Source organism: Coloeus monedula, assembly GCF_965178545.1.
Source record: "Coloeus monedula genome assembly, chromosome: 18".
Lineage (NCBI taxonomy): Eukaryota > Metazoa > Chordata > Aves > Passeriformes > Corvidae > Coloeus > Coloeus monedula.
The window spans coordinates 10,611,217-10,625,960 of record NC_138798.1 but is presented as its reverse complement, the minus strand read 5'-3'; the positions used below and the strand labels follow the sequence as shown (position 1 = coordinate 10,625,960).

The following is a 14,744-nucleotide window of genomic DNA, read 5'->3' as shown; positions in this document are numbered from 1 at the left end:
GGATTGCCTTATGACCAGCCTAGCGCTGTGGTGATTGAAAAGCTGAGAGGAGTTAGAAAGGGGGTGGGTAGGGATGCAGTGTTCAGAGGCTGTGTGGACCCAAACTAGCTAGATTCACTGAACTCATCACTGAAATCACTTCTTGCATCACCTCTCTGTTTTAATTCTCCTTGAAACAGCTCTCTCCTATGAGTGAAACAATCTTGCCTGCAGATTGAGGGGGGTGGGAGGGATTTGAACATTAATCTGATGTAGATTATACACCCGCCTCCCTCTCTCCCCCCTTCTCACTCACTCTCTCTCTCTCCCTCTCTCTCCTTCTCTTTCTGTCTGTTTCTCTCCCCTCCCTCTCCTTCCTGCTTCATCTCTTCAAGTGAACATAAAGTAAAATACGGAGAGAGAGAGGCAGAGAGAGAAAAAGCTCCCTGAAGAGGGAAAGCCCCAGCAGCCAGTAGCTGTTTGGATTTGCCTGGTGCTGCCTTTCTTGCTTTGCTCCCAAGGAATACCTTTAATGGGATCAATTGCTTCAGTTCCTTTATAACCAAGTCCACCGAAAAGGCAGCCTCAACATATTATGGGCAACTGTGTGAAGTCTCCACTGAGAAACCTCTCTAAAAAGGTATGTTCCCTGAATCAAAGTGCGCTGTGCATTTCCCTCCTGCTTCTGTGGATGGGTGACATTGTGGGCAGATGAGAATGGGAGATGGGAGAAACACAGAGATGAGTATGAAGGGTTCAGCTCTCTCCACCAGACTTTTTCTGTAAGAGCTGCACACAAAAGTGCAGCCAGTAGAGGCCAGGATGCTGAGAGCCATAATGTGTGTAAATGAATGTGTGTGTAGGCTTGTGTCCTGCTCGATGTGTGTGTACAGCTCTCCTCTGGGTATGTGCAACTATGTGCTTATTGATGTGCACAGTGGGCTGGCACACTCCTGCCAGGGCGTGTGTACTTGATGTGCCTGTGTACGTGTGAGTTTGTGCGTGTGCACGTGCTTCAGTTGAGAGTTACCTACATGAGTAATCACATGTGTCAACGGTGTAGGGACATATATCCACGTAGGTGTGAAGGGTCATGTGTCTGTTCGTGTTGCCATTGCTGTAGAAGAGTATGCACACCTATCGGCCCATCTGATAAGGATACATGTGTGTCCTTACCTCTTTACGTCTCTACATAGGCGTCTCAAGCAACTGAGTGGGTTTGCTGTGAGTGCAGAAATGGGGAATTTCTGTGTATCACGCACATACCTTTGCTTGCATGGTGCTGGGTGTGTGCTCACCTGCTAGTCCATGTCCTCACAGAAGTCTGTGTGTAGACATGCACATGTTTTTATGTCTCTCCATCCTTGCATATGCACACAATTAGTTTTGTTGGCATGTGTTTGGGTACAGAAGCATGTTTTTCTCTCTGCTGTGTTTGTCCATGTGTCTGGTTTTGAGTGGATACACTGGGCCCTGGCTGTGTGTTCCTGCATCATGTTGCACATCACCATGGCCATGCTTGGGCCCAGCTGGACTTCATCTGTGAGCTGCCACGTGTATCTGTTAGGCTTCAGCCCAAAGTCTGCTCTGTGCTGAGGTTTTACAGTGGTCCTGGGACAAATTAGATTCAGGAATAATTCTGCTGTTATGGACTGGGTCGAAATGGGAATGACATGCACCAGAAACATTTCCTGTTTGACTGAGGAAAATCTTACAGCACTGTGTACCTGTCAGCCACATGGTTCTCACTTGGCATTGCTGCAAATCTAATAGCTCAGCAAAAAACTATGCAGTTCACTCTCCATAAATGATAAAGTTATGCTGATCATCCAAAGTATTGCAATGAGATGCTGCCTCTGTGGAGACCTTGACAACAGTGAAATGCCACTGCCATCAAGATGCTCCATCCAGGAGACCTTGCTGCCTGGGAAAGCTCCTCTGGGAGGGAGCTGTCTGGGAGAGGCTCTCCATCACAGAGTGCTTCTTTTGGTTGGATGTTGACCTCTTCTGTGTAGAAACACAATTTGCTTGTTGTTTTTGCTGCTGTAAACAAAGCTGGTAATGGCACAGTGCTGCTGTGGGGGAACTGGGATACTTGAGGGAATTTATCACCAAGCAGTTAGGCAGTGCTGAGACCAGTCCCTAGGTCAGGGTGACCTGCAGGGAGATGTAGAAGTAACTGAGGTTCACCCAAATGTTGCACATACGAAAAACCAACTTCGTTTCTTGTAGCTCGCCTCCAACTTGGAATAAAAGGAGTTGGCTGCAGCTGTGCAAGGGGATTGCAATCAAAGTCTGACATGTAGCCAGGCTGCTTGAATCAAAATGAATTAAAAAACCTGTAAATTCTGTGTCCTCAGTCTTTTAGGTAATTTATGCTTTCTTTCCTAAAAGCTGCTTTGAATAACTCACTTTGTGCCTAGTTAAAGGACCTGGGATGTCAGGACTGAAGAGAAAAAGTTGCAAAGCTGAATTAGAGAATTTCTCAGACATCACTCTAGTGAGCTATGAAATAAGGCCTCGCACACTCATCCTGACAGGTCCTGGTGCTCTGCCATTCTTTTGATCGCAACACACGTGATTATAGTGGAGACTTTGCAGATCAGTCTTAACATTGCACAACTTCACTTGGTTGTTATATGATCCCAGTTGTTTTTCTCAGATTTTACCTTGAGCAAACTCATTTTGCTGAAATGCTAAAGAGGAGGGACTGCAGACAGCGTGTGTGGAAGCTGCTCTTGGGTGACAGTCTGAACTCTTGAGTACATGATGTCAACCCAAAATTTGGGATTCACTCCCAGGCACCAGCTGACTTGGTCTGGGTCTGGCTGACACCAGGGTACCTTGCTTGTTCAGGCTTTGACTCCATGTCTGTTGTTGGTAGCTTCAGTTTCCTATTGTCACAGTGTCCCCCCAGTGATTGTGAAAGCCATCCTGGCTGCTTTTCCCTCCAAGAGATACTGCAGTTGGGATGGAGGCCCCTCTTGGCTTGCTGTTCTGCAAAGTCCCTTTGACACTCAGGCAGGAAAATTAAGTGAATCCTGGTGTGCTTCTGCTATGCAGAAATTAAAAGTCCCTCACTTTACCATACCTCTCCGCTTTGGCCATCTCTAGATCAACCAGGTCTCTTCCCACTCCATAATCTGCTGGTCTGACACAGCCAAGGGCCAGACTTGGCCAGGAAGGTTAGTGGTCCTTCGCTCAGGGAAGGGACTGGGAAAGCCTGATCTCCTCAGTCCTATGCTTGCATTTTCTTTGTCATGCACACTGCTGTTTCCCGTGTAATGGGTGGCTGATGTTTCTTTGCCCTGTACGAATATCACAGCTCCCTTCCCCACTCTTCTGGGATATAGAAGGAACATGGTAAAGGGAACTTGAGTGGATATTTGCAGGAGAACTTGTGAGACTCCTGGCAGAGGGAACATTGAATGCCATAAATCCTGCCTGCAAGGGCAGGGCAGGGCAGGGAGCCCCACTGAACTGTTCACCATGGTGTTTTGGCACTGCAGCAGTTTGACTGGTCACAATCCTCATTGGCTCTTGGCAACTGTTTTGTCAAACTGGCAACCTCTATTGAGACAGAAAAATACTGGGATGACTATTATGAGGTACTGCTGAATAGCTTGGTAATAAACTATTGACTGGAAGTGTCAGAAAACAAACATTTGGGGCTGTGGGGCTTTGCATCCTTCACATGGCTTCACTGGAATTAAACACAGAACCAATGTGGGCTATTTAAGTGATTCATATTATTTGGTATATTAAACTGAAAAATGTGCCAGGAAATAAAGCTGATAATTTTGAAAATACATTGCACTGATGTCACAAAGCTGTGTAGTTCAACACAGATGCCTTGACATTTAGCTGAGTTAGTAATATGCCATTTGTGGATGGATGCTTATCTTTCAGTTTAAGGACAAGTATCCTATGTGTCAGAACTAATCAGAGACAGATTCCTTTCTCATCCATGACTGCAACAAAAATGCTTTTCTGCTTCATCATTTTCTTTCCTCATGGCTTGCTTTTTGAGTTATTTGTGTTTTGATGCTCAATATTCACATGACATTATACATGAGCAGATTGGTGTAAGACTGTGTACAAAAAGGCAAATTACAAACCATGCATGCAGTATAATAGCACATGGCGGACACAGCGAGTAGATACAATAGTCTTAGACACATGTGAATGGGGGGTGTTTATGTCTGGTCTTTTAGCCTGAAAATGTACCTCAGGATTTAATGAAAGGGTTAATAGAGACAATGACAATTGACAGAGCTTCTCTGATCACCAGTGGGAACACTGGCTGTAGAAGTAGAATCATTCCTGAAGAGGAGTCTGATGTATGATTAATGTTTATTCTGTAAAACCAAGGGTCCTGTGGGTTGTGTTGGCTTTTTATAGCTGCATGGGAATATCAGGATAAGAGTTTTTTTGCAGAGCCAGGGAAATGCATTTCTATAAAAGGAAAGCAGTGCCTCCTTATAAAATCCAATGCTGGATTCTCTTCTGGAGCCTTAGCTTAGCAGGACATGTGCACTCAGGAAAATGTGCAAATGCAAACACACAAAAATGTTGTGCCCATGCCTGATCTCCACTTTGGGACTGTCAGTGATTAGAAGAGGCTAGGGCAGTAAGTGCCTCAAACCCTGAGGATGTAACTAATTAGTAGCTGCACAGGCAGCATGAGCCTGCAGTTGGCAGAGCCACCTGATGCTGTAAATGGTCTTCTGATAATGTGATAAAGCGTGTGATGCTGTGTTACTGAAATGTAATGTGGAGCCTGCGCAGTGGCTTTGTGCAGGCCCTGCCTGGCCTCCTGGGGATGCCCTGGCCAACACGACTCTGCCGGCAGGTTTGCCTGGAGTACAGGCTGGCACACGTACTGTTAAATTGGGATGTGCTTGTCCTTTGCAGCTCATTCAAGGCGGTGTTAACTCTGGGGCTGATTGTGGGAGTGTGGCACTTTGGGCTGTGTCTGGGTAGATGTGAGCAGTGCTGAGAGTTTGATGTAATTTCAAGGTGAAATTCTTATGCTTGGTTGTTCTTCTATCAGCTTTTGAAAGTGAACTCCTGGACTTACTGCTTTTGTACAAATCCTAATAGGCTGGTGGGGGGGACGCTGTGTGCACCAGATGAAAGAAATTTAGCAATTACATCTCTGCGAGGCGGTTCAGTAAAACTTCAGAGGAACAAGATGGGGAGGTAACATCCTCTGTTGTGTTGTTTGCTTGCTGCTGGTTGGCTGGGAAGATCCGCCATGATGAGAAGACGAGCTATAAAGCTGTCCAGACGAGTGAAGAGGGGTCGTCGGCTTGCGAATACCAGGGTCCGCTCATGGTGCTGGCCCAGAACTGCGCCGTCATGCACAACCTGCTGGGGCCAGCATGCATCTTCCTGAGGAAGGGCTTCGCAGAAAACAGGCAGCCTGTACGTAAGTCAAACCAAGCGGGGCGAGACACGCACAAAGCCATGTGGACGCGAGTCGGGGATGCGGAACTGCCCCTGTGCTCCGTCTGTGTGGAGCTCTGTAACTCTCAGTCCTGGGTCTCGAGCATCCCGGCTCCAGCTCCAAGTGCAAATACAACCACAGGCAAATGTCTGACCTGAAGGATGTGCAGATACCCTTGTGCCTAAACACCAAGAAAGGAGGATTCTAAAATTGCAGCTATGGAAGATAGATCCAAGCCTACACTCAAGTAGCCATAATCATATGGGCTCAGGAAAAGGTTTTAGGACTTCAGGACTTGAATAATCATAGTGACTCAGGAAGAGTCCAGTGCTCAAAGCTGTTATTCTAGCAAGACACCCACCTCTCCTTCCCAGAGGCTCAGATTAGCATTTAAGGCCTAAATAGCCAGTTAAATGCAAATCAGGGCATCTGTATTGGGAACAAGCTGTCCATATTTGATACTGTTCCTATCAGTTCACAGTGAGCACACTAGTACCAGCAGAAATAAGCAGACAGCTGCCTCCTCACAGGTACCCAAACACAATCTCTTGTGCACTGACATACCCAGCCTGACACTGCAACAATCCCAGCCAGTTAAACCAAGGAACATCAGGCTGTCCTCATATTTGCAAATAGTGCCAGGCTACCAAATGCTATTACCCTCCCACACAGAGAGAGAGAAATAGCAAAACCATATTTATTTATTCAGTCACACCTATTGTAACTATGTGTTCATATGCATCCAATGTATGCATTTATATACAAACAATACAAATATGTGCTTCTATGTATGCACCCCAGTATTGTGTCTTTACAAGAACTAAAACATATTTTTGCCCCCAAACATTCTACTCCTACAATATCATTAATTTAAAGACAAACAGAAATGTATTATTAACACACCTTTTATGGATATGTATGAGTGAATACGTGCATTGTCACGTATTTACCCAGTGCCTTCCATGTTCCTGTGGTCAAACAAAGCTCACTGCAATTACCTCAGAATCAGAGTTTTATTGCCTCTGTAAGAAGCCTCTGTTTTACTTGTGTGTTGGTATGTTAATCTACAGCCACAGGAGACAAGTAGGTCTTTATTTCTGAAACTTCTCCTTCAACAACTTCCAACAACTCAAAAAAGAGTCATTATGTGTCATTATTGATCAGAGGGCTTTTTTTTTGTTCTTCCTAACCTTCAGCCACTAAGCAATCACATAGTCCCTGTGTCAGGTCACTAAAACATGAAACACACTCTCACACAAGCATACTTGCTGACCTGCACAGAGCCGCCTGTCACAGGAGATAGGTCCAGCTCCCTAGTGGACAGCTGGACAAGTGTCCATCCTGCTTAGGCCATGGAAGCTCACTGTACCCTAAGAGATCTCCAAAATAGGATTAATGATGTTTCTAAGTACCCTGATGTAGAATAAGTGCATCTAATAAACAGCTTTACTTTTATTGACTCTCTAGGCCAACAGGATTTATTGTGCGTAGAACAGAAATAAATGAGGGTAAGACCCTTAAGTATAATGGACTCTCTGGGGGTCACCTCTGCTCATATCTAGATCTAAACTCTTGGAATAGTTTTATTCCTCTTCCCATATGCTCTCCAAAAGCTTTAGAGTGATTCAGCCCATTTTATCCCAAGCAATTTTATTCCTTAATAATTTTAGGGGATCTTCTTTCAAATTTAAAACAGAAAACCTCTTCATGATGTTAGTTATCACTCGAGTCAGATTTTTGGAGGGACATAAACCCTCCCCCTCCTTCTGCATTTGCAGTCTGTGGCTCTCTGATGGCAGAATCTTCATGTGCAAAAATCTGCTCAGAATCCTGCAAATGCAAATACTTTGGTGTGCTGGTGCTGAAGCCCCCAAGTCTGACAAGTGTCACTGATGTCAGTTGGAACATGGTCTTCAGTGAGGGGGGAGGAGGAGGAGGATGGTCTTGTGAGGATTGTGCTGGAGGAAGGCCTGGGTCCTGCTCTGGCCACTCTCACAAGACAGTGGCTACCGTGGCTGAGTCATGGCACCCTTTGCACCGCAGCGCTGGTGCTCACAGCCCTGCACCTGCTGTGCACCCAGCCACTATCTCCAGGGACAGTCTTTGTAATCACTGGAATAAAGTGCACAAGGTGCTGGAACTTATCACAGGTGGTTTTCTTCTGTTATTTTATCTAAGGCAGGACGGCAATTATGCCTCCTGCATCCGGTCTAAGGAGTTTGAATTGTTTTATTACTTGGTGTTGATGAAAGCAGAACAAATGGGATGACATGTTTGAAAATACCAGGTCTGTGAAGGATGAAATGGCAGAGCCAGCACGCTCCGACAGTTCCATCCAGCACAGAGATGCCTCTGGGAAGGTTATGAGTGGCAAGCTGGTCATTTCTCTGGCACAGCCCACTTCTGCACAGACGTAAACCAGTGTGTGTCCTAGTTTGCTATGCACTCTGACAGCTGCCATTAGAGTTTCCAGAGGAGCCTGCAGTTAAATAGCAAAGGATCATCCTTCTCAAACTGATCAAAGGCACCATCTCCAGGGACGTGTGGTGAGGCTGGAGGACACCTGGAAGGCAAGGAGAAACTCTGCACGGTTGAGGGAAAAAGCCGAGAGTGAGACGACAAAAGGGATCATGTTTCTGTGTTTCCAAATTCTCAGATGTTTTGGATTTGCCTGGGAGCCATGAGAGGAATTAGAAAGGGCATTTAAACCAGAAAACAGTGCATTTCTATGCTCATCTCTTCTTCCTGGTGCAGTGTTGGAACTTTCCTATACTCTTTTATATCCTCCCCCTTCTTCCAAGAAATTCAGATTGGATGTTTGAAGTTGCAGTGTTTCCTGAACATGGTGAATCCTTGTTCTGTTTCATTTGAAGATGACCTTGATGATGTATATGTTTTGTGTCTGTCTTCATGCCTGGTTTCAAAATGTTTGTATATGGAGTTGAGACTGGGGGGAAGGGGGAAGTTTTTACCTTTTTGTGGGGACAGACTGCAGGAGATGTCACTGGGACATTGACTCATGAGAGACCTCATGGCTGTTGCCGTCCTGCCAGAAGGACAGAGATCAAGCAGTGATCGGAGCAGATGATGGTCTAGACTGCTGGTTACAAGGACTGCTTCCAGCTGTTTTGATCTGTGTGTGTCAGCAGGAGCGGCAGTAGAAATACAATCAGAGCTCTAGAGGAGATCATAACTTCTGCAGGGACAGTCTCTGCTCCAGAACTTGGTGCTGGGGAATGATGTAGGAGCTTCATGAAGGTGCCAATAGTACCATCAGTGAGGAGGCCACACATCTTGCTGTGTTGGTCCAGGTCTATTCTGTTCAGGGACCACCCGTCATCCCCCTGTCCACGAGATGAGAGGGAGAGGGGCTTCCAGAGAAATGTGTGCAGGTTAACACTTCTCTTTGGGAAGGAAAGCTGGGAAGCCTTCCTAGGTAGATGGTATTAAACATGTCATCACCTTCTTGTTTCTTCTCTCACTTTCTGGCTTGTCCCAGAACTCTTTGTAACCAACAAGTGCTATTTTGAAACTATGTTTGTGGCCAACAAATGTCTTTAACATAATATGTTCTCTTTTTGCAGGATAGAGAACTGCGTCCGGAAGAAATTGAAGGTAAAATTTGTTGCTCCTTCTGTGTCCCCTTTCTCCCTGCCCAGTGAAAACCTATTGGCTGGCCCTTCCATGTTGGCCCCCGTGGGTTAAAATAATTTGGGGCAAATCAAGGGAGATGTTTACTGGAATAATTCCTGGAAACCCCAGCAAAAGAAATAATGTATAAAACTGTAAGAGTGCTCACTGTGAAGGAGTTTGCATCCATTTCAGATTCTTCAGGGTGGGAGGATAAGTAAGTAATAGGATATTAGCTGTTAGGGAACTGCTGTCCTTCCAGCCCCCACAGAAAGCGTTGTGGAGCATGATACTATAATATGGTTCCAAGGAAGCTGTTTTACCTGCTAATCCCTACAGTGAGGGGTATGTAATAGAATGCAGAGGTAAAAGTTGGAAAAACTTAATAGTTGCAGTTTCTTTAGGGAGCACAGTTTGGCAATGAACAGTTTGTGACGGCTGTAGTCCAAGCAAGCTCTCTTACAAGGAATGGGTCAGCAGTGCTGCTGACAGAAGAGCTTAACTTTGCTCCAGTCATTGCCTCATGCAGGGAGACCTGGTGGGAAAATACTGAGTGTCTTAGAGAGTCTGGCTTCATAAAGTGCTGTTGATTCTGGGGAGGTTTCTTGGAAAAGGTATTTCAAGCTGTCACTGACAATATTGTTCTTCTATTCCCACAGAATTAAGAGAAGCCTTTAAGGAGTTTGATAAAGACAAGGATGGGTTTATTAACTGCAGGGACCTAGGGAACTGCATGCGGACCATGGGTTACATGCCTACTGAGATGGAGCTAATAGAGCTCTCCCAGCAGATCAACATGAACCGTGAGTAATACACACCCAGCTGTACCTGCCTGTTGCTGCTGTGCCCTGCATCATTGCCTCAGGCTCTCTTGGTATCTGACTGCCTCTTTTCCTTTGGATTTTTCCCGTGTCTTCTTTGGTTCTGATATTCACTCCTTATCATCTCTCCTGTTTGTTTGTGGTCCATGGAAGTTGATGCCTTTGTTTTTGCTTATCAAAGGGACTGTGTGGACTGTGCTGTACATGGGAGCAATGAGTGGAAGGGTTGTCCTTCATGCTTATGTTGTCAGGTATAAAACTGCCCTTAATGTGGGCAGTCAGACACTGGTGCACAAGTTCTGTATTGTCACATTGAAGCTGTTGTCAGATGGTGTCAGACTGAAGAGCGAGCTTGGGAAGATGGGGATGCTTTGATCAGATGGGTGATGGATGGGCTGTTGCTCTGTGGTGGTTTTTTGTGTATCTGCTGTGTGCCTGGGGATGGGCTGCAAGCGAGCTGTGCTGGCAGCATCAGATGGCAGTGTCTGCTGCAGTCATGGAAAGATGTGACAAACGCATCTGATTCACTGTAACTGTGTTTGTGGCCCTTGTCTTTCACCATCATTTTTTTGTCACCTCTCATCTGTAGCAGCGAGGGTATCACCCTCAGCCAGGCAGGGAAAAGCATATTTAGTGCATCTTATTTGTGACACAGGATTATGTTAAAAGGACAAGTTACTTGGTCAAGGGAAGGAAAACAGCTGTGACATACGCAACCAGTCACACGAAAGCAGCTGATAACCTTGGTACACGAGTGCTTGGGAATTTGAGAGTGTTGCTGACAGCTCTCAGGGCACTAACAGGTAAAAGAACTAATACAATGAATAAACAGTTGGACATGCATTAGTTGCTGTAATGGAGCAGGACTCCACCACTGCTGCAGGGCACTGCCTAGGCCATGCAGGAACATCATGCTGTGCCCTTGCTGGCACAGGCGCAGCAGAGAGTTGCTATAAGCACTAGAACGATCAAGCCTCTAATACGTCATATGTGATACAATAAGGGTGTGACAGTCCATGGCAGGCTAGGATGGAATAGCTTGGGCTCATTCTGCCTAGCCCATAATCTGGAAAACACAGGGTAAAACTACCTCTGCTTTTCTTTTCACTGTCTCATACCTTCTGTGCTTTGCTTCTTGGAGAACCAAGTGCTCTCTGGGGCACACAGAAATGCAGAGTGCTGGTCTTGGCTTACTTATGGAGTTCTTACATACAATCTTTCATCTTGTCCAAAGTGGGCGGCCATGTGGATTTTGAAGATTTTGTTGAGCTCATGGGACCAAAACTTCTAGCAGAGACTGCAGACATGATTGGTGTAAAAGAACTCCGTGATGCCTTCAGAGAGGTGAGTGATCCCTTCTGTGTGTCCCCAGAGAGGTAAGCAACACAAGACACGATAGAGAGGAGAGGAGAGGAGAGGAGAGGAGAGGAGAGGAGAGGAGAGGAGAGGAGAGGAGAGGAGAGGAGAGGAGAGGAGAGGAGAGGAGAGGAGAGGAGAGGAGAGGAGAGGAGAGGAGAGGAGAGGAGAGGAGAGGAGAGGAGAGGAGAGGAGAGGAGAGGAGAGGAGAGGAGAGGAGAGGAGAGGAGAGGAGAGGAGAGGAGAGGAGAGGAGAGGAGAGGAGAGGAGAGGAGAGGAGAGGAGAGGAGAGGAGAGGAGAGGAGAGGAGAGGAGAGGAGAGGAGAGGAGAGGAGAGGAGAGGAGAGGAGAGGAGAGGAGAGGAGAGGAGAGGAGAGGAGAGAGCAGCACAGTGGAAGACCTAGAAAGAGCCCAGTCAGGCATGGAATAAGAGAGGAGCAGAGAACATTACTAAGATAAGGGAACCCTTGAGGCAAGGAAGAGGAAAGCTGGTGCAGACACAGCATTTGCAAGGGATTTCTGAGGAGAAAAGACAGACTGGATCCAAAAGACACCCAAAGGAGGAAAAGGAAGGACATGGAAGCAATGGATAAAATATAGGGGGTTCAGGAGCAGGGCAATACAAAAACCAACCCAGAGCAAGATCTGTTTCTATTAACTGTATTTCCTCTGCTGGTATTTTTAATGTACTTGCAGTTTGACACCAATGGTGATGGGGAGATCAGCACCAGTGAGTTGCGAGAAGCCATGAAGAAACTTCTAGGGCAGCAGGTGGGTCATCGGGATATTGAAGAGATCATCCGGGACGTGGATCTGAATGGAGATGGGCGTGTTGATTTTGAAGGTGAGAAGGGATCAATGCTTGCTGTCCATCTGCTCTGGTGTGAGTCAGAGTTTCAGATCAGAAGCTGAAGATTTGCATGCTCAGGGCCCAGGTTTCTGAAGTACGGAGAAAAAATAATTCCATTTTTTCAGTCAGCTGAGTTGTTCATTTGTGTATCACATTTTTCTGCGTCTCAGTTTTGACTGGGTCTCCATAATTCTAGCATGGTAAGAGATAGAACCTCACACAGAAGCAGATTCTGGTGCACACATGCTGTGTCTACCATCATTTTATGGGGCATTTTCCTTTCTTTAAATCTATTGCAAGAGCTGTGAGATGGCTGGATTACGTTTCCTCTGGCTCATCTTTGTTAACTGGGTTTGTAGAGAATTTGTTTCTGTGCCTTTATGCCAGAAGATGGTCATGTGCCAGCTGTGCTCACTAAGACTGCAGATATCTGATCTAGAGGTGTCATGTAAAATCCTAGAGATAATTAATTTCTTCTCACAGTTTTCATGCCAGAAGGACTTTGAAAAATAAGAGTGGTTAGGTTACTATCCTAGCCATTAGCTGTGGCAGGAGCAATATTAATAGAGCTCAGGGTTTCTGGCAAGGAAGCAGTTGATATCAGACAGCTAAGAAGATATAAGAGCTGGAAGGTGTGAGAGTATGGCAGGCTGCTTTTTTCCCTGGTGGAAATCCAGTTGTCCCTTTGCAGTAAGTGTGAAGTACAGGAACAATAGACTTAAAGTAAAATTGACATAATTTTTTTGACTCAGCAGCATTCCTGGATCTCCTACATGATAAGGCATCTCAGTCCTCAGGAGGAGGACCCTCTGAGGGCTTTGAAAATATTAGAATACTACCACTATCTTCCTAGAAAGTATCTGGTAGCTGTAGTTGTTCTAATGCAGTGGCTGATTACATGACAGTAGCTCTCCTTGTTTCCCACAGCTAAATTTTGTTAGACAGCTAAAATACATGAAATGCTATCCCAGTATCATTTTCTCTGTGAATTACCACTTTAGCTGTCAAAGGACACCTCCATCAATGGAAAAGGAGAAATCAAGGGGGTAATTTCCACTGTGCTCCTCTTTGCAGAGTCTTTAGTTTCTCAGCAATTCGAGTGCAGAATGAAGACACATTTATATTTGATGGCATTTACACTCAATTTGAACAATTGCAATTGACTTCACAAACTGCAGGGTGGTCAAGAAGTAGATCCAGGGTATCCTTACAGTTAACATGTATCTTTAAAAACAAGAAGTCTCTCAAAGTAAACTTTTCTCTACAAAAATGCTGATACCTAGCAAAACTCTTGTGTTTTCCCACACTGGTATCTCTGTGAAGTGGCAAGTTTACTAAGAAATCATACCATGTTCCCAAAACTGTAAATCAAGGTTCCCTGAAGTTACAGTGAAGGGAGACAATGCTTGCTGTAGTGTGACACAAAGAGTTGCTTGTGCAAACAAGACCGTAGGTGCCTGGGAATGAGTCCAAGGCAATGAATTGACCTGCTAGTGGGATTTATCACCCATTATATCTAATGCAAGAATTAAAGCCCATATTGTGTGAGCCCTCAGGACCAGTCTTGGAGCACACAGACTTTTCTGGCAGCCTGGGGACTCCAAGTCTCACTGTGTCTGCTTGCTGTCTCCAAGGAATGAGAGCTGGGTTGAGGACCATGGATGCCTTCTGGTTCAGGGCTGTCTTGTGTTGTTGGTTGCAGAGTTTGTTCGCATGATGTCCCGCTGAAGATTATTCTCAGCTAAAGAAGAATCAGCACCTTAGAGAGGGCAGAAAAGGACCTAGATGGAGCATCTAGCCCTGATGTTCCTACATGAAGGTTTATCGGCTGGCTGCAATTAAGACATTGCAAGATGACCTGCTGCTCCTCCCTCATGGTGGTCCCCATGCCCCTCCACCCTTTCACACTGTGAAAGACTTGCAACTTCCTACAACTGGAACCATTCCTTGAAGATGATTGCAGGAAACTGCAGAGCCAGGACTTGCCATGATGCTTTCATGGGATATTTGCAACTTCAGACTCCTCCTCCCCAGCTTTATTCTCCCACCATCTGCTGCAAAGCAAAAGCAGGAGAAATCCTCTTGGCTTGGTGGAAGAGAGCAAAGCCATTGGGACTGGTGGCAGCCTCAGGGCGTGCTCTGCACTTCTTGGTTTCCCTTGGTGAACAGTGTCTGTGTTTGCTGTCTCAGTGTGTGTCTATCTGTGTGGAGTTATTTATGCTTCCCCAACACTTATTTGCATCTCCTGTGTTTATGTTTACCAAGAGTAAATTCAAATATATGTCTTGTGGGGGGAAGGCGATAAATATGCACGTTGAAATGATGTGGAGCCTGGATGTCCCTGTGAGAGGTGGTGGCCGGGCTGGGGGGAGAAGGGCTTGGGCAGATGCACACCCCAGTGTTTGCACTGGGATCCAGAGGCAAGCCCTTGCCGCAGGAAGGGGAGTCAGTGCTGGCCACTAAGCCTGTGTCAGGACCCTGCCCTCCCTCCTGCTGTCCCCCATGGTCAAGGGGCCTGGAGGTACCTCACAGTGAGGGCAGTGTGAAGGGTCCCCATCTCTGCATCCCCTCCACTGGTATGGGTGCAGGTGAGAGCCCCTGCAGTATCGTGGAAAGGAGCAATGGGAGAAAGGGCCCAGAAGGGAGCTGGGTGGGAAGG

The 14,744-nt window shown here is 46.1% G+C and overlaps 1 protein-coding gene across 2 annotated transcripts; it reads left to right on the top strand.

Moving 5' to 3' along the window:
* Window positions 1–574: 574 nt before the first annotated feature.
* On the top strand, window positions 575–13,864 carry CABP1 (calcium binding protein 1; the record flags this gene model as incomplete). Of its 2 annotated transcripts, XM_082293455.1 has the most annotated exons (7): window positions 575–619; window positions 5,230–5,406; window positions 9,013–9,043; window positions 9,718–9,861; window positions 11,114–11,223; window positions 11,932–12,079; window positions 13,788–13,864. In XM_082293455.1, 7 exons carry the CDS (start codon window positions 575–577, stop codon window positions 13,811–13,813), a joined length of 681 nt encoding a protein of 226 aa, XP_082149581.1. In that variant the 3' UTR covers window positions 13,814–13,864. The 2 variants fall into 2 exon arrangements, with proteins under 2 accessions (XP_082149581.1, XP_082149582.1); XM_082293456.1 differs by lacking the exon at window positions 5,230–5,406.
* Window positions 13,865–14,744: the final 880 nt, after the last annotated feature.